This window comes from Aedes albopictus, chromosome 3, assembly GCF_035046485.1.
Source record: "Aedes albopictus strain Foshan chromosome 3, AalbF5, whole genome shotgun sequence".
In the NCBI taxonomy this organism is placed as follows: domain Eukaryota; kingdom Metazoa; phylum Arthropoda; class Insecta; order Diptera; family Culicidae; genus Aedes; species Aedes albopictus.
The window spans coordinates 317,111,215-317,131,725 of record NC_085138.1 but is presented as its reverse complement, the minus strand read 5'-3'; the positions used below and the strand labels follow the sequence as shown (position 1 = coordinate 317,131,725).

General features: G+C 38.1%; 2 protein-coding genes across 2 annotated transcripts in view; both read left to right on the top strand.

Moving 5' to 3' along the window:
* LOC134284167 (uncharacterized) overlaps positions 1-20,511 on the top strand; it is a 309,616-nt gene that overhangs the window by 16,822 nt on the left and 272,283 nt on the right. The window lies entirely within an intron of this gene.
* Positions 12,833-13,371, top strand: LOC109413556 (partner of xrn-2 protein 1). Its single transcript, XM_019687242.3, has one exon. It carries the CDS (start codon positions 13,008-13,010, stop codon positions 13,317-13,319), a length of 312 nt encoding a protein of 103 aa, XP_019542787.1. The 5' UTR covers positions 12,833-13,007; the 3' UTR covers positions 13,320-13,371.

The window sequence follows — 20,511 nt, the reverse complement described above, 5'->3', positions numbered from 1 at the left end:
TAAGCTTGATTTCTGCATTTTTCTAATAAAGTACAGATCGGAACCTTTCATTTGACACATTGGTAGTTTTCATAGGATTATTGGTTATTTTTATAAAAATGATTTCCCTTAGACTGGACAAAACCGGTGCCCGCACCCTACTCAAAAAATGTATTGCAACAATATTGCATCGCATTTACTCACCTTGATATCTCCAATACCTTACAAATAGACTGTCTTCATCAATGTTATTCAGAAGCCCAAAAGCAACAACTTTTCTGAAAGCGGCATTTTTGTAGGTGTTCTGGTTTTAGAGATATCGAGGTGAGTTAGGGTGATTCAATATTATTGCAATACTATTTGTGAGTCTCTACTTATGACGGATAGTGTATGTCTTTTAGTAACAGATACTAGATTTCCTAAGCACATCGCTTTGCACATCTGATCATAATCGAAGTCACCTTCATCTGGCGTTGCGTTCATTGAAGCAGAATCTTCCCGTTTGTGGCGGTAGTAAAATGTCATCGTTTTTATAAAGCATACTGCCATTATATTTGACGAATTTTGCTCTGGGGATGATTTCCTTGCCAAATGTTCTTGAACAAACTTATGTCGTATATGCAGTCTTTGCCTACTTGTTCGCTAACGAAGATCAGTGGTGGATATGGTCAATGCAAAAGAAAAGTTTAGTAACTAATCAAGTTCAATTGCACAAAAAACAAAACTCTTCTGGTTAGATATAAATTCCTCAAGAAGTTGATATTGACTTGATTTTTTTTTTGTATTCGGCTAGATACTTTGCTGTACGTACTGTGCAAAATCGGACACCCTGTCCAAAATGTCTTGCACCCTACATTACATACACTCAATTCTTTCTTTGCACGGGTTGTTTTTCGACATAACTCAATCAATTTTCAATCAATCCACATTAAAATTGACGGTCAGTACTATCCGTATACAAAAAATCAAGTCAATATGTTGATACACACATCAATTCTGAGGAAATGCTGTCGTTCATTTGACATTATGTCAAGGGAATTTCAATAATGCTAAAAAATCGAACCTATCACTCTCAGCATGGTTTTGCTGAAAACTTGCGCGTTTAGCGCTTCGGCTATATGTGTTCTACCTGTGCATCAATCAGTCATTAATGAACTCGTATGGATATTATCTTTCAAACAAGTTATTTGTCAACTTATATGGTCATTCAAGCTTTTTGATTGTTTTTTTTTATTTAACCCCATTGTACCCTAAATTTCCAAATTTCATAGGATGCAGTGATATTACTGATTAGCTCTTCATCAGCATTAACTCATATCATGCACAGAAGTTTCAAGTTAAAGTTGTTTTAATTTAAAAACAATAAAAATTAAGTTTATAGGGGAGTTTAGGCAAACTAAGCTCTAAAACTATATGCTGCCGTCACTTCTCGTCTATGAGGCTATGCGCAAACAACATTTAGGATATTTTTGGAGTATATAAGCAATGGCTCATCGTTTGGAAATGTTTGGAATCGGTGGTATAAGGATGGGAACTACTCATATTTGTATGCGGGAAAACTTGAATATAACCAATAATTTGAGATCAAACTCGCCAAAAATGGTTTCTTCAGGAGTAAACCACGTGTATTCGATCATTCATTTAGTTATTGTCACGTAAAGAATCATAAATAAAAATAAAAAAAGAATTTCTACCTTGAAAATATACTATTGCCTAATTGACCCCACAACACCCTAAAATTCCAACATTTTAATAACTTTTTGTATGTAACGTTACTCAATGGGAGTGGGGCGATGGTATCCCAGCGAAATAATCATTAAAATCATAACAAGTGTCGTAAAATAACAGAAATTCACAAATTGTAGGGGGAACTGGGGTAAAACGGGCTCTATAACTCGCTTCAGAGAAGTTGCCCGTACATGAATCATCCACCAATCAATTCTTGAGAAAATTTGGTTTCGAATAAGCCATTGATGATCACATATGGTCTTGTATTAAGAACGTTATTATTTTTTTCCACCTTTGGGCTTGATTTTGCCCAATGTGCAGCGTTTCGACTGGTCAGTCGGGTCGGTCAGTAACTGTCCAGACGTGTCTTACACGGGCATCGTAGCATTCATCTTGGTCCCATTAAGGCGACGTGAGACATCGTAGAGGAGACGAATGTCGCCGGTGTTTGCGGCTCTCTCGCCTTCGTCGGCTAGGGAGTCCGCTCACGCTCTTTTGTCCCGTCTACATGAGCGTTTTACTTCCTTCTCGAGAGCCGAATAGCGCTGACGGTCTACGGCTTTGGCTCCTCGTGTTTTCGCTCGCTCTATCGCGGCTTTGGCGTTCCTTCGCTCCTCTATTTTCCTCCAGATATCATCTGTGATCCACTGTTTTCTTCGGGTGCGTAGCTCACCCAAATTATTCTCGCCGGTGGCGATGAAGGCGTTATTGATGGCGCTCCATTGATTTTCTACGCTTCCACCTTCTGGGATATTCGCAGCACGGTTCTCTAGCTCCTCGACAAAAGATCTTTCCATCGCAGCGTCTTCCAGTCGGCGTGTGTTGAACCGGCGCCCGATTTTTTCCTCCTGTTGCTGGATCCTGGCAATGCGCAGTCGGATCCCGCCGATTAGGAGATGATGGTCGGACGCAATGTCGGCGCTGCGTTTGTTCCGCACATCCAGAAGGCTCCGCCTCCATTTTCGGCTGATGCAGATGTGGTCGATTTGATTTTCCGTGACGCCATCACGGGAAACCCATGTTACTTTGTGTGGTCGATGAGGAAAGAGCGATCCCCCAATCGCCATGTCATTATTGCCACAAAACTCTGCAAACAGCTCTCCGTTTTCGCTCATTTCTCCGAGACCATGGCGTCCCATGACATGCTCATAGTCCGAGTTATCGGAACCAACCTTCGCGTTGAAGTCGCCCATGATGATTTTGATATCACCTTTCGGAATCTTGTCTACGACAGCATTCAGTTGGCTGTAAAAGTTCTCTTTATCTTGCAATTCGGCTGCATCGGTTGGCGCGTAACCTTGGATCATGGTAAAAATGTTCTGAATATGGCTACAATTATCCTCTCATTAATAGGTTCCCACATCATGAGCGCAGCGTGGGTGTGAGCGCTGAGCAGGAAACCAACTTCACAGTGGCGAGGAGCGTGTTCACCTCGTAGGCCAGAGTACATATAGCAGTATTTGACCCGACGCCAATCTGTGTTCTCCAAAGTTCGGCCAACGAACTTCGCTCAGTCCTAGGATCTCAAGCTTCGCTTCATACGGCATGCCTCATTGGCAAGTTGTGCTAGTTTACCCTGCTGGGCTAGGGTTAATACATTCCAAGTTCCAATTATTGTCCGTTGCTTCGCGCTAAAAGTCGTTGCCGTTTTTTTTTTACCAAATCGTTTATTTAATGGCTCACCCGCCGAGTTCAGCTTTACAGAGCCGACAATCATTTTTTACAATTTTTGTTGCAATTAATTACTTTTTTATTAATGATCCGGTCCGTGTTACCGGTGTTTGAGGAACACTGGTCAGCGCACATTTTTTTTTTGTTTCAATCTCCTCCTTATTTCGCCTACACTGAGCCAACTCTTCCGATCACTGTTATATGTCAATCATATATTACTGCACTATTGGAATATCATATGAATCTAATCTAAGGTTGAAAATGAGAAGTGAGAGTTATATGCGACGCATGTGGTATGACTCTCAGGTCGCCATGATACTGTTATACAGGGTGTTAGGTTCCTGAGTGCAAACTTTTTAAAGGGTGATAGAGGACCATAAATGGAGAAAAAAATTGTTCTACGCATATGGTCAAATCTCAACCGTTACGTAGTTATTGAACTTCCCAAGTTTTTGACTCTTATTGCCTAACTGGTAATAACTTGAAAATGGTCAAACTTATCGCAGTTTTTTGACCCTTATCCGAAAGATTATTGAATTTTCTATCAAATGGCAACTTTGAATCGATTGGTTGAGTTAACTAATTAAGTTTTCTAGAACAAATAGCTCAAAAGTAGTGCGTTTTAATTTGTTTTTGTCAATTATCTTTGAAACATGCGTAATAAATTAAAATTCTTTCTTTGGTAAAGTTGTGGCCCCTGTTCCACTCTACAATTCGTTCTTTGACATCAAACTTCTATCTCTTATCGTTTTGTTTCAATTTCGACTTTAACATTGCATTTCAGATCATAAATTTGCAACTGTCATGGAAAGCACTTTTTAGCGCATTGTGCCGCACATTTAAATCAAAATTGCAAGAAAACGATAAGAGCTAGAAGTTTGAAGTCAAAGAACGAATTGTAGAGTGTAACAGGAGCCACAACTTTGTCAAAGAAAGAATTTTAATTTATTACGCATGTTTCAAAGATAATTGACAAAAAAACAATTAAAACACACTATTTTTAGCTATTTTGCACTAGAAAACTTAGTTAGTTAACTAAACCAATCGATTCAAAGATGCCATTAGATAGAAAATTCAATAATCTTTCGAATAAGGGTCAAAAAATTTCGATAAGTTTGACCATTTTCAAGTTATTTCCAGTTAAGGCAATAAGAGTCAAAAACTTGGGAAGTTCAATAACTACGTAACGGTTGAGATTTGACCATATGCGTAGAACAATTTTTTTCTCCATTTATGGTCCTCTATCACCCTTTAAAAAGTTTGCACTCAGGAACCTAACACCCTGTATGTCATGCATTTTGCTTCTATCAACGGGCTGGGTGCGCCAATGTATATGCAACTCCAATAATATCCTTCACATTTTGAAAAAAAGTTTCCTCGGCTGGAGCGGGAATCGAACTCTCAATGCCTAAATGACCGACGCCGCTAGCCGCACGACCACGAAGCTCAGTTACTGGAATTGCGGAATTCTGCAAAACGTGTTCCACTTTATCTGCCAATGTTGCTTTTCCACCCGGTCAAAGTTATATTATGCGTTGCGCGAAAATTTTTGAGCGCAAGTGCTCGTATACCTCCGCCAGTACGGTAAATCGTATTGGTGTTTTCGGCGCAGTATTCTTTGGCCACTTCGCGCACTTATTGTAAAAGACACCAGAACGATTAAACGTACGAGCGGATGTCTATTAGCGATTTTGCACCATTTTCGCTCTCTATTTTCTTGCAACGGATAATATGCACAGCTGATGTATCGATCGTGTTATGTGCATATAACTCCGATATGCGCAAATGTCATTTAGTTTCATTAGAAGATTTTTCAATCGGAACTGTTTATAATATGATGCGTATAACGATTCATTTGAAGTGAACGTGTCAGACTAGGGGTAAAATGTATGTGAAGCGTCTGATGAAATAGGCTCTTAGAATTATTTCAGTGTAGATCGTCGTTGCTTGTGTGTTGTCTCTACCAGGGTGCGAGGACGCCATCTTTAAGAATCCAACATGTTGTATGTAAACATTTGTGTATCCACAAAGGATTCCATTGTGGATACACGATAGATGTTGGCTCCTGTCAGGTGCATTAGGTGGGATTAGGGCTGCCACATACGTGGTTGTCTCATTGTAATCGGTCGATGAGCTCGATGTATTGTCATCGACATCTGTCCACTAGAGTCCCTATAATTGGAGTCTGGCGGACTGTCACTTTCGACCGGAGCCAATCGAGCATGACGTCATAGTGTCCTCACGGTCCTCACCGATAAATGCTACACCGTGACGTCATGCTCGATTGGCTCCGATCGAAAGTGACAGTCCGCCTGACTCTAACTAGACTGACTCTACTGTCCACTCGTCATCGTTGTGCAAAGTATTTAAATACCAAGGTAAGAGATTCCCGCTAATATTTACGGATTAGTGAGAAAAGCAAAAAAAGAAAAAAATAGTTATGAAGTTTGCGCTGATTTGTATGGGCACATCACTATTTAGCAAACTTTCTTAAGAAATTAAGCACTCCCATCTTAGAAGCTATTATTTAATTGCATCTGACTGGATTAAATGTGACCTCCATGCAATAAAACAGAAAATATCGCCATTTGAAAATCGGTAACAAATTTATTTTAATTGATTCTAAACATATTTTTTCAGCATTTAGAAACATCCAAACTAACAAAACTTCACAAACTTTGCTGAAATAATGACATTTTAGTGTAAAAACACCAATTTTTCATAACTAACGCAGATGTGTTGGTAAGTCTCATTTTTGACATTTACGGGAATCTCTTACCTTGGTACAATAGAGGTAATAAACTATAGAGGAAGAATGTCGCTGGCGTCGCTGCTGAAACATCTCTTGCTGGCGGAGATAGGCCGGGCTATATGTGTCAAAGCGAAAAAGTATGCAGTTTGACAGATAGATACCCGACATGTTTGCGAGCGAGAACAAAGGGAACAGCAGCGACATTCGTCCTCTATAGTTTATTAACTCTATTCTTGGTACATATTTATATACTTTGATCGTTGTGTTGTGTTCGTTGTGTTTCTTCTACACACTGAAATAAATTTTGTTGTTTTTTCCACCGAATCCATGGTAAAATTAAGAACTGTACCAACAATTTTCAACCGAATGCAAAAATCTGTTAATTGTACTGAAACATTGTCAATATTACCACACTGAAATAAAAACTCCATTAGTTTTTATGTGCGCAAATCAGATAAAAGTGAATCGGTGGCTCAAATCTTCATTTTATGTGCGGCATTTAGATTTTAAAGTGTTTGCATTGAATATAATTGAGCTGCACATATTTTATATTTGCACAGCTATGAATTCTAAAAACGATACATTTACAACCTATGTTGGCTCAATATAAATGTTGAGTGTATTGATTGATATTTAAAAACGTTAAAAACATTTCATCAACGGAAAAATGGTGGAGCACGAAAAAAAAAATACTTTTGTTGCTGACCGAGTTGACCGTCGATTTTTGAAGTCTCCCGGTGGAGTTCCTGCCGTCTTTTTTAAGGTAATGTATTCTAATCATTTGTTTTCAAGTAATAATAAGTAATAATGCCAACAGATAGAGATCGAGGAACTTTGGCAGCAGCACCAGTAACGCGCCGCGCCACCGTGATGTTCCGGGGAGAAAGCTCTGGCGTATCAGAAAGAATCTCCTCGTCCATTCACCCACATCGAGTAGCTTTTTCGTTTTGGCCTGGACAAATCCTGTTGAAAAGCTCTATAGATATATCACCGAAAGATCTAAGCAGTCACCAATAGTTTCTAAATCTAGTTTCAAATACATTTTTTCATCATAAAATAATAAGTCTGAATTATTTTATTTCTAGAAATTCACATATAGGGTATGTGTACCATTCCTTGGCCTAATTTGCAAGCCGCCTTGACAATTTTGACCATAACTCATGAATTAATAGCACTAGAAATAATATGTTGACCCTATTACACATTCTAGGCAATTCATGTTTCTCCAATTGGAAGTAAACTTACGTAAATATTCAAGAATTTACTTAATTAAGCTGAAAAGATTCGATGCGATGGTATGCAACGTTGGTCCATGGTACAAAAATTGGCCTATTAGTGGATACAACGTTGGCCTATTGCTTTCCATGCACTGGAACCACTTATTATCTTATTTTTTCAATATTTCTGCTGAAGTATTATCTCTGTTTGTTCACCAATCTTACTTGTGAATTACATTTTCGGAGCCAAATTTTCAAAAAACTAAAATAAATCACATTAATTAAAGTTCTTTCTTAATCTAGTAACGAAAACAACGCAACCCTATTATTGTGTTATATTTTTACAGTCACCGTACACAAAATCTTTCTTCCTGTTCGTTCTTTTTGGTTCTTACGCAAGAAATGTTGTTGACGCCTTTTTATCGTTGTTTTTGACGTCACTTTACTGATGGGTCAAGATTTGGGTACATAGTGAAAAAAATGTCCCCAATATTCGGCCCACATTCAATTTGTAAAATAGTTATTATTCGTTGAAAACAAATACACAAGTTCAAAATAGCGTCTTTAACCGTCGCATCCAATGTTCAGTTATTGAAAAGTGAATTCGAAATGTTCCAGAATCATGTCATTTATGATCATGTGTATAGACTACCCACTAAGCCGAAGAATCGTGGCGTCTACAAAAGTTAAACAAAGTGACATTTTCATTCAATTTTAATGCTCCAAAGTGCTAAAATTGAAACGAAATGTTACAGTTGTTTGGCGCATAGCTTTTCCGATATCCAGTTATGCGTGTTTGTTTGAGTTTTTGGTTTACATTGAGATAGGCCGAACGAGGGGGCTATGCCAACGAAGCATCCCGATACCCTAATATTTATTTGTGATGACATTCAAAATGCAATAGGTTGACCTTTAAAATGGAAAAGTACAGACCTTTATTCTTTATGTGCATTGTATGTAGAAACTAATATGGGCTAGAAATCTGGTTCAATGTGCAAGGCCAGTGAAATTTATGTGCAAAGCTTGATTGCAAAAATCTATGTGCGCGGCACATACAAACTAGATGCGAATTATTTTTAGTGCATGCGTGAAGTACCATTGACTAAAAACATTCTTGATGTTACTATTTTGACATTGTATTTTTGACCATGTTTATCTAAGACGCGCAGCATTCAAGTCTACATGGTCGAAATTACAATGCCCAAATAGTAAAACCAAGAATGTTTTTAGTCAACAGTAATACACGCATAGTAATATTGACAATGTTTCAGTACAATTAACAGAATTTTGCATTCGGTTGAAAATTGTTGGTACAGTTCTTAATTCTACCATGGATTCGGTGGAAACGACAACAAAATTTATTTCAGTGCAGTAGGTAGTTTTGGCGATGATGCTTGTTGCCCGCCGATGGGAGGAAAGTCTTCCAGGTTGAACAAGCCGTGGGATGGTGCTGATTGATTTTGATGAGTATGATTGATGTTTGGGATGCTTGACTCCAGGCACCTGGTGCCTGGATGGGCTGGTTGTTCGCAATGACGACATGATTTAGGCTGTTTGTCGTAAGTTATCATCGTTTCCTGCTGGACGATAGTGATGAACGCACGCCATTTGATATCCCAGGGAAGTAATGTTTCCACGTCTCACTTCTGATGGAAATAACCTCTCCAAACTTCAACATATAGTCCCGGACGGTGGAGTGGCTCATCGACGGAGGGAGGTCGTGTACCCGAACCGTCACAGCGTCGCAGTCCACGTACACAGGAATACGAAAGTCTTTGTCTGCACAAAGCATTTTTCGCTTCCAATTGTGTTGGGTTTGGTAGCGTAAGGCGATCTCATATGATTTCATCTCTATGAGAACACAGTTGCGGGGGTGATGCAACTGAATGCTTAAGACATCCGAATATTGGAGTTTCAACTGATTCTCCAAAAAATGTTGCACCGTGGCGATGTCTGGTCGTGCTGGTAGCACACTTAAATCAATTACCAGAGTGTTTTTACGCGTAGAGTAAAGTGGGGCAAAAGTTCGAGTGGGGCAAGAGTTTCTTTTGAAGTTTGTGAGCTCAATTCAAATTATTTCTTTTGGGTGTCAAGGTTGTTCGAACCCTTTTTGAAAAAGAGTCTTTCATTCCAAAAATTATGAAAATTGATCAATATTTCGAAAAGTTGTGACAAAATGTTGGTTTTTGATCAAAAAATTGTAACATGCGATGGTTCTTCCAACAACGCATGGAATGGAATTGTAATGAAATCGAATTCGATGTTTTATTTTGGGGCGTAACTAGGTATATTTTGAAGATGCTTTAGCATGTATAACATTTTGCAAAAAAGATTTGGAAATCATATTTTACACATAGTGGGGCAAAAGTTCGAATTGTGGGGCAACTTTAGGTAAAAACCTAAAAATCTGCAAAATGTACATATTATTGATAAGAATGAGGGAATTAGTGAGAAAATTCGATTAAAGTCGAAAAAAAAATGTTGTTTTATCTGAATTTGGCGGTAAATTACTAATTTTTGGTGTAGCAAATTTAACCCTGATTTGGGTAAAATCCAGATCGAATTTTAAAGTGTATTCCAGTTCTAACATCAAATATTAAGTGGTTTCAGGTATTCCTATTACCGAAGTATCAAAAGAGTGTGCTACGGTTAGCGAAATTTCACAAACACTAGATTCGAACTTTTGCCCCAGTGGTGGGGCAAGAGTTCGAATAAAACACACACATGCAAAAAGTGTTGTAACTCAAAATTGGAAAGACATTTGGTGTAACTTTGTTCAGCAAAATTTTAGCTCATGGATGGTAGAATCACCACACGGTATTCATTTATTTTTATCCGTTTCGATTTTTTGAAAAAGGTTGAATTTTCAACTTTTGCCCCACCTTACTCTACTGCACATTCTTGCACCGGTTACGAACGGGGTTACGAATAAAAGCGAGAGCAGCAGAGCAATACGTCTGTCGTGTACAGCAATAGGCTATGAACTGAAGTCGTTGCCGTTGAATCAGTTCGAAATCTTTCATTTTCGGTTTCTGTAACATTTTTTATGATTTCGGAAACAGTAGGTTGTTGGGGTTGTTGGCGAAAGTTCCCCTATCCACCGTGGTGAGGCTGCCACCTTAGGTGTAGCTTCCGGTGGAGGAGCATTTCGTACTCAGCCGCTGGATGCCAGAACAGACACTGTTTGAGCCGCTCCTTGGTTTGAGCTCCTTGATGAACAGACGCTCGAGACGTACCTCCTCAATCTAGCTGAAGTCAGAAGGACAACAGTGCCCAGGCTGCACTACCAGCTAAGCACACAACTCTTAGCTGGCGGTCTTTGACATCGCTTGACCCGCGGAAGCATGAGATAGGAACATGTGAGGACCAGAGCTATATTGGACGCTCTCCTTTCCGACTCACCATTTTGCAGCTCGCTAATACCATTGCCTGAGGAGAAATTACAGATTTGCACAAATCTGCATCTTCTCAGACATTCAAGCTGCTCTAAATGTGCTAAGGGCATTCACTTGCCAGTCCAAGCTAGTGTGGAATACACTCTTTCTATGAAGTAGTTGGCTAGTAGGAACGAAGTAACATTGTACTGGGTGCCCGATCATTGTGAAATTCAGGGAAATAAAAACGGCGACAATCTAGTCAGACAGGGTTCAGCATCGAGCTTCGTAGGCCCTGAACCATTCTGTGGAGTTCCGGAGTGTACTGTTAGGACGAAACTAAAAATATGGGAAACGTAGAATCCAATTGGAATGCCACGGAAGCAAAAAGATTTATAAGACCTAGTGCAGCAAAAGCCAGGCCCATACTAAATTTAAGCAAGAGAGATCTGATGACCGGTCACTGCCCCAATAGGGGCCATCCATACAAGGTTAAACAAATCCAATCATCTGAGCGTCGTTTTTGCCAAGGTGAAAACGAAACCGCTGAACATTACTCTGCAGCTGTGGAGAGCTGTCCAATCAAAGGTTGTCAATATTTGAAAAAGGGTTATTAGAGCCCTTGGAAGTTTGGCCAAGTAATCCTAACATGGTCATAGACTTTATTAAACGAGTTGTGCCTAATGGACTACCTGCTTTGCGCGCAGCCACAGTTGATCAGCAGGAGTAAATCAATTTAATTTTGTATGGCGAAATGCATCTAAACTTGAATTACTTGAAATACAAAGCTTTTCCCGAAAAAATATTTGGTAGGCTTAATAGTGGTCACCATTGTGCACAACCACTACCAAATATTTTTTCGAATAATGTGTTCCACTTTAAAGAATTTGCCTTTAGATGGTATTCGCCATACAATATTTTTGCGATTTACTTTTAGCAATTTTTCGCGCATAGAAGCTAGCGCCACCCCAACAAACATTATTGCTGTACAACGGCTGAATAAACCGCTCTTAGGCTTGATTTTAAAAATTTCGACTGGATAAGCTGTTATTCAGCTATCATTGTTACTTGGGACATTGGTCGATGCGGAGAGTAGGAAAACAGCCGATGTAGTTAATTCATTGGGATCGAGTGATTTATCAACCAATGTCCATCACAGCTCAATTGTGACAGGATAATCGATTAGCGCCAAATTAAATATGGGTCATACCACAACATTCCTGAATAATGGGCGCAGTGGTTAAAAGGCTCTACAGATGAGAAAAAAAAAGTTAATTAGAGCAGTGGTAGTCCCCAAGACGGACACAGCACTGATGTAATTCCAAAAATGTCAGCGAAATCGACAAAAAAGTCTGCTTGAAGAGGCTTTAGATATATGACAGATTTTTTGGACATCTTTTTAGCGTAACGTTCTTACTGTGAAAAATCTTGCTTCTCACCTTAGTGTTCTATGATCACTTCCACAGTTATTATGTTTCCAGTTCAAAACCGAATTAGCGACATTTTTTCTTTGACTTCCGCTGCTTTTGTCTTGCGTTAAACACAATGTCGGAAGTGGGGCGCTGTATAGAGCACCAGGTGTACAATACAGCGCCCCACTTCCGACATTGTGTTTGACGCAAGGCAAAAGCAGCGGAAGTCAAAGAAAAAATGTCGCTAATTCGGTTTTGAACTGGAAACATAATATTAACTGAGAGCTTTCTCTGTCAATGATCATGTTGGAGATTTCCATTACGGAAATCGAACCCGTAACCCTCAACATGGTTTTGCTGAATACCAACACTATCATCCCTTCGGGAACCCTCGCTACACTGCCCATGATCGCATATCAGTCCCATATTTGCTGGGTTTCCTATTCATATGGGACAATTATGCGATCATAGGCAGTACAGGTCCTGCATGTTTGTTTGAAATAACTACGTAATTAAATTGTCAAAAAATATTTGCTTCGACCCATTGTGCACGGTGGTTCTTATTGCAATAAAAAACTTGCATGCAAGTTTCCTCACCGTTTTGTCATCACTCCACTCAGTCTTCAAAAATACAGTGATTTATGAACAACCTCTACCTAATGACTGCTTGCAAGACATTTTTCTGACTTTTGATGATTGTTGTCTTCATCTGTCAGTCTGTGGAATCGAATACACTCTGCACCCTACTAAGCTAGTTCCGTGAGTCTTCGTCTTCGGTTCCATTGCAAGTCCGGAACCATCGCCGAACGTAGGCTACACCAGCGACAGCCCTCTCCAGTTCATCAACGTTCGTTTCACATCCCATCCACATACGATGGCCGCCGGAACCAGCTTCGACGTGAACAAGTACAAAACCTTCTACGAGTGCGACGAGCACTGGGAACTGCGCCGTATGTTCATGGAACGCCACAAGGATCGGTTCTCCGAGGATGAGCTGGTTTGCCTGGCGCAGGTGTTCACCAACGTGGAGTTTCTGGGCTGTCGCTATCCGGCGGAAACGATGACCCTGATCGCGGAACTTTCCAAGGACGTGGCCGCCGAGTATCGGCAGTCGCGCGAAACCAAACTCAAGCGAACGTTTGTGGCGGCTTCGGATGCGGCGGCGGCAAGATATGCCAAGAAGTAGGAGCTGTGGATGTATTCAATATATTTTTTAAGTAATAGACTATTCCACTCAATCCAAACCTTTGTTTCATGTTTCTTCGAATACAAATGACCGGGACTGGTACTGCCCTCACTCGCATATCATTCCCATTTATAAAAAGTTGAAAAAGGCATTTTAAGTTGGAAATTCGTTTCTATATAAAACTTTGAAAAGTCACCATAATTGAAAGATATTTCAATCATCTCGAAACTAGCTTTCTACATCAATACATAGATGTGAAAAGATAGTACGTTTATGTATTACAAAATTGTTTAGTTTTGTGTTACAGGGTACACAAATCCATGATGGGACTGTTATGCGGGTATTTTCAATATGGGACGCTCATAATTTGGCATTCTTTTCACATATTGACATAAAGTTCGAAATTTGAATTGTTATTTTTAGAAGTAATATTGAAAATGACGGCTATTCCAAACGATAACTCAAAAGTGATAAAAATTCAAATGGGACTGTTATGCTAGTTGGGGTTTTGTAGTTTTAGGAGAAATCCCCGACTAGAGGAAACCCTGAAGATATTTCGGGATCCCTGAAGAAAAGCATGAAGGAATGTCTATAGAGAAAACCCCGAAGCAAATCATCCCCCAGGGATGAACTCCGAAATAGTTCCCGGGAAAATATCTAAAAGAACATCTTAAGGTGAATATATAACGAAGCCACACTTCGAATTTTAAAAAGCACAAATCTGAAGAATCAAAAGACGGATTGCGCTGAAAAATTGATCGATTGGTGACCTGCTGGGGCCTGTAGCATAATGAAAATTTTACTAATAATATTAGTCTTGTAGCTTGTAGCTTGTAATTTCCTGTTGCATAAAAATCCTACAAGTACAAATTACAAGTCTAATATTACAAGTCGGCTGGACTAATATTATTAACTAGTAGAATTTACAAGTGTCTGTTGCATAAACAAACTACAAGTATAAAATATATGCTATGACTTGTACTTTTGATTACAAGTCTCAAAGGTCTTGTAAAATAATTTACAAGTTAATTTTAATTACTGCAGAAGTTATATTTAGTTTAAAATGCATTAATATATCATTTTGATGAACTCAAAAGATATTATTTATCTAACATTTCAATTATAATTCCAGTTTTCGACGATTAAGTTTAGCAATATGTATTACACGCAGAAAAATGGCGCTTGTTTAAAACAATAAAACGCATGGTTGGTTTTCAAACTGAGAATTTACTTATTCCAAAGTTATATTTGATTGTTATCATTTAAAGTTTATCGATAAAAACAACCGATTACCATCATTTCATATAATGTCAAAAATTTCATTTGTTTCAACAAAATAAAAACCATAAACATGGCCCGAAAGCACTCACACAGCTATAAAATGCTTACCCCAACATCGCCACAACGAAGAAGGTGTAGCAAATTCATCACGCCAACTTCCAAGTGCAGCTTTGGCCGTGATGGATATCGCGCAGGTACTCACGACAGCATCCACAAAAAGTTGATCGGTTTCGCCTTTTTTGTCTGTTTTTTTGGTCGTTCTCCTCCCCATCCGCTTACCGACGGTCTAAAAATAGATTTCCGAGCTGCCGCAGTTGCTGCCGTCACCAACACAATCACATTCCGGGTTTGTTTGTGGCAAAAGTGCAGTCGTTTGAATCAATCCATTATTTCATGTTGAAAATACCATATCTCTGTTTGTTTTAACAAACTCCCAAAAATTTCGACAAATGAAAATATTTGTATTATCAAACAATAGAACAATTCAGTTTAAACTAGAAATCAGTTTGTCGCTATAGTAAACTGAAAAATGGGTTGATTTGAACTAGAATTTAATTGTGTTTACAATTTATTTTTCTGCGTGTAGATATTTATTGATAGAAAATTGCGTTGATTTGCACGTCATTTTGTAAACAAAATATCATTTTTGCTAAGGATTCTCCAAAGTTTCTACAATACCCATCTTTGATTTGTGGTCCTTGGTAAAGTTATGTGGTCACTGCATCAAATCGAAAGCGCGACTATACACAGGTGAAGTTGCAGATGCAGAATAAATTTGAATTAATTGTTTGTATTGCGCATCATCAAGATAATTATTGCAGACTACATCCCAAATTGGACTATCACACTTTTTTTGGTACGCCTAAAAAGTGTGATAAAAGTGCACATTTGCCTCGGATCGTCTCGACGTCTTCGGTGCACTTATTCCTCCATTTACAAGGAATAAGTGCACCGAAGACCTCAACTCGATCCGACGTGGCCCTGCGCTGCAATCACACTTTGAAGGTGTGTGCACACTATTGTGTCAGTCCAATTTGGGGTGCAGTCAGCAATAAGAGCTACAATTAATATACACTAACCTAAAGTGACCAGATATGTTTTGCACTGATGCGGGACACAGTTTTTCATAACTCAAATCGTCAGTTTATCAGTCACCGAATCACAATATTCAACAAAAAAAAAACTATTATATAAAAATATAGGTTGCAGGCGTAACAAATAGAAAAGATAAAATAATTGTTAAATTTTTGAGAAATGCTGAAATTTATATGAATTTGATTGAAATGTTTATCAAATAAAGATAATGAAAAACAAGGCCCTACATTTAAAAACATAACAAAAATATTTTAGAGATTCTTCTTGTGTTCATCTTTTTTTGGTTTTTCTAAAATTTATTTCTAAACATTTCAAGAGAATTCTTTCGAAATGTCTCAATATTTTTGAATGAAAAACTTCTGTTCAAACATTGAAAGAAATTGCTGGAAAAAAATCAGGAAAGAGTTTTTAACAAAACTTTTATAGAAATCCCTTGATCATTTCTAAAAAAGTCCTGGAACATCTGTTGAAGGAAATCCTGGAGAAACCTTGAAAATATTTTTGTGCAAAAGAATTACTAGTGAAAACTTTGAAAAAAAAAACTTGAGGATTTTTTTCAGGCATTTCTAGATAAACAGCTGGACTTTGCTTTTTTTGGACTTCAAGGGACTGCAGGTAAATTGAAAAATTTCAACAATGTCCCTCGAGAACTTTCCCTGAGAGGTTACTAAGGCATTTTTTCAGTATTTCGCTGGAAGATTCGTATCTAACGCAATTGCACTATGTTCATTGGAACTTTTCAGGCATTACTCAAAAATTTCTCAAAATGATATTTCACAATTCATTTAGATTATTCAACTGAAATTCATGCTCGCTTTCAAAGTTCTACTATTTTTTTCCACGAATCCAGCAGCCTCTGGTATGCTTCTCTTGGGATTTTATCTGACGGGATTTGTATTACTCAAAGAACGCTCTGTGGGTGCATGTATCTATATTTCTGGAAACACTTTAGGGAATATTTTTGAAAAAAAAAATATGTGAACAAAAGTTCTGGCAAAAACTCTTAAAATTCACTTGCAAAGAGCTTACAATAATCAAGCAATATGCGTGAATAATTTGCATTTAGGTAAAATTTACGAAATCCAAGAAATAGAAAAAAAAAACAAGCAACGTGAGCCACGTTGATTCATGAAAAAAGGTCATTTTTTCATGTTCTACTATTTAAATTTGTCCGAAGTTTGGATTTTAAAAAGAACAGAAGTAGTTCAACATATTTGTCAAATAGAGCTGTCAAGAATAAAACATATTTTAGCTGTTGTTGAAATCCGGGACATTTCCGGGACACTTTACAATGCGGGACGACTAGTTTGAATCCGGGGCTGTCCCGCACAATCCGGGACGTCTGTTCACTTTACACTAACCCGAATCGAGTTGTGACATATAAATAAGAGTAGGTAAAAGCTCAATTTTGCATCCCAGATAACTTCGGATTTTAACAAGAAGCATAATACCTGTTGCTAAATCTTTTGCATTGCACTCTACACTGAAAGGAGCCTTGCAGTAATGACAAGCACACAAATGTTTTTAAATTTACCATGGCAAAACATGATCATCGACGCATCAACGCTTCTTGTGTGCGTTTTGTTTCTTCTCACATCAACCGGTTCGATAGCTGAGTGGTAGCGTGCGAGCCTGGTGATGTCAAGATTCTTGGTTCGAATCCGGTTGCCAACAGAAACTTTTTTTAATTGAAAATCGAGTCCATGGTAAAATTGAAAACATAATTCTGTTGAATTAAAACGAAACTCAGTCTGCACAAATTTAGTGGCGTTGTGCATTTAAATTGACCCTCAGAATAGTAATTTTCACCGCAAGCCGCCGTTTAGTGTAGGTACATACTCACTAATTGTTGTTTGTGTGTGTATATTTGTCATTTGCATTTGCATGTTATCGTTGACGCTTTGATCATCCATCTGTCTATGAAAATACCATTATAAAAAAAAACTCATGATAAACAATAATAGTAAAATTTTCAAAATGTGTCACTTAATTTTGGTAATTGGAATTGTTCCATACTTTGTAAAAAAAAATATTTCGTTAGAGCGGCCGAAAATGATCCAAACAGCACATGTATCGTATAGAGAATGCAAAACTTCGGAATCAATGAAGTTATTTTTTAAAGAAAATTCTGTTAACTTTTTTACGATGTTACTCGGGAAATGCAGAAAATAAACAAACAACAACTGCCATTTCAAATTAATAGTAAACTGTCGGATGATTTTTGACAGGTAAATGAACCAAAACAACTTGTATTTTCATGGACACTAATATTACAAGCACAGACAAACAGACGTAACACTCCGATAATTCCCATCGTACTTCGATTTAACGATCTTTTCCAAAATTTGATAGTTGGCCAACTACCCACCTGTGGCGCTCACATCGTTTTTGTTCGAGTTTGACGTTTGCTCACTACCGCCACCTAGTTGATGTTCGGCCAAACTTAGTCATTTTAGCATTGGGCGAATATGTTTCCGTGACTATGATTTAAATCGAAAAATGTTCGAAGTGTTACGTCTGTTTGTCTGTGTTACAAGTGCTAATAATATTAGTGAGAAATGGAGCCTTTATGCAACACAAATTATTAGCACTTGTAATATTAGTACTTGTAGCTTGTAACTTGTAGCTAATATTATTAGCCCGATTATGCTACAGGCTACGATTCACAATTCATTTAGATTATTCAACTGAAATTCATGCTCGCTTTCAAAGTTCTACTATTTTTTTCCACGAATCCAGCAGCCTCTGGTATGCTTCTCTTGGGATTTTATCTGACGGGATTTGTATTACTCAAAGAACGCTCTGTGGGTGCATGTATCTATATTTCTGGAAACACTTTAGGGAATATTTTTGAAAAAAAAAAATATGTGAACAAAAGTTCTGGCAAAAACTCTTAAAATTCACTTGCAAAGAGCTTACAATAATCAAGCAATATGCGTGAATAATTTGCATTTAGGTAAAATTTACGAAATCCAAGAAATAGAAAAAAAAACAAGCAACGTGAGCCACGTTGATTCATGAAAAAAGGTCATTTTTTCATGTTCTACTATTTAAATTTGTCCGAAGTTTGGATTTTAAAAAGAACAGAAGTAGTTCAACATATTTGTCAAATAGAGCTGTCAAGAATAAAACATATTTTAGCTGTTGTTGAAATCCGGGACATTTCCGGGACACTTTACAATGCGGGACGACTAGTTTGAATCCGGGGCTGTCCCGCACAATCCGGGACGTCTGTTCACTTTACACTAAGGGGGCATCCATTTAGTACGTCACGCTAAAAATGGGAATTTTTAACCCCCCCCTCCCCCCTTCGTACGGGTTTTTCCTATACATAATACATTGTTTGTCACACTTTTCAGAACCCCCCCTCCCCCCTCTAAGCGTGACGTACTTTATGGATGCCCCCTAACCCGAATCGAGTTGTGACATATAAATAAGAGTAGGTAAAAGCTCAATTTTGCATCCCAGATAACTTCGGATTTTAACAAGAAGCATAATACCTGTTGCTAAATCTTTTGCATTGCACTCTACACTGAAAGGAGCCTTGCAGTAATGACAAGCACACAAATGTTTTTAAATTTACCATGGCAAAACATGATCATCGACGCATCAACGCTTCTTGTGTGCGTTTTGTTTCTTCTCACATCAACCGGTTCGATAGCTGAGTGGTAGCGTGCGAGCCTGGTGATGTCAAGATTCTTGGTTCGAATCCGGTTGCCAACAGAAACTTTTTTTAATTGAAAATCGAGTCCATGGTAAAATTGAAAACATAATTCTGTTGAATTAAAACGAAACTCAGTCTGCACAAATTTAGTGGCGTTGTGCATTTAAATTGACCCTCAGAATAGTAATTTTCACCGCAAGCCGCCGTTTAGTGTAGGTACATACTCACTAATTGTTGTTTGTGTGTGTATATTTGTCATTTGCATTTGCATGTTATCGTTGACGCTTTGATCATCCATCTGTCTATGAAAATACCATTATAAAAAAAAACTCATGATAAACAATAATAGTAAAATTTTCAAAATGTGTCACTTAATTTTGGTAATTGGAATTGTTCCATACTTTGTAAAAAAAAATATTTCGTTAGAGCGGCCGAAAATGATCCAAACAGCACATGTATCGTATAGAGAATGCAAAACTTCGGAATCAATGAAGTTATTTTTTAAAGAAAATTCTGTTAACTTTTTTACGATGTTACTCGGGAAATGCAGAAAATAAACAAACAACAACTGCCATTTCAAATTAATAGTAAACTGTCGGATGATTTTTGACAGGTAAATGAACCAAAACAACTTGTATTTTCATGGACACTAATATTACAAGCACAGACAAACAGACGTAACACTCCGATAATTCCCATCGTACTTCGATTTAACGATCTTTTCCAAAATTTGATAGTTGGCCAACTACCCACCTGTGGCGCTCACATCGTTTTTGTTCGAGTTTGACGTTTGCTCACTACCGCCACCTAGTTGATGTTCGGCCAAACTTAGTCATTTTAGCATTGGGCGAATATGTTTCCGTGACTATGATTTAAATCGAAAAATGTTCGAAGTGTTACGTCTGTTTGTCTGTGTTACAAGTGCTAATAATATTAGTGAGAAATGGAGCCTTTATGCAACACAAATTATTAGCACTTGTAATATTAGTACTTGTAGCTTGTAACTTGTAGCTAATATTATTAGCCCGATTATGCTACAGGGCCCTGGTGATGACCAATTGATCAGCTTTTCAGCGCAAACCAACCCTCGGTTCTTCAGATTTGTGCTTTTTAAAATTCGAAGTGTGGCATCGTTGTATATTCACCTTAACA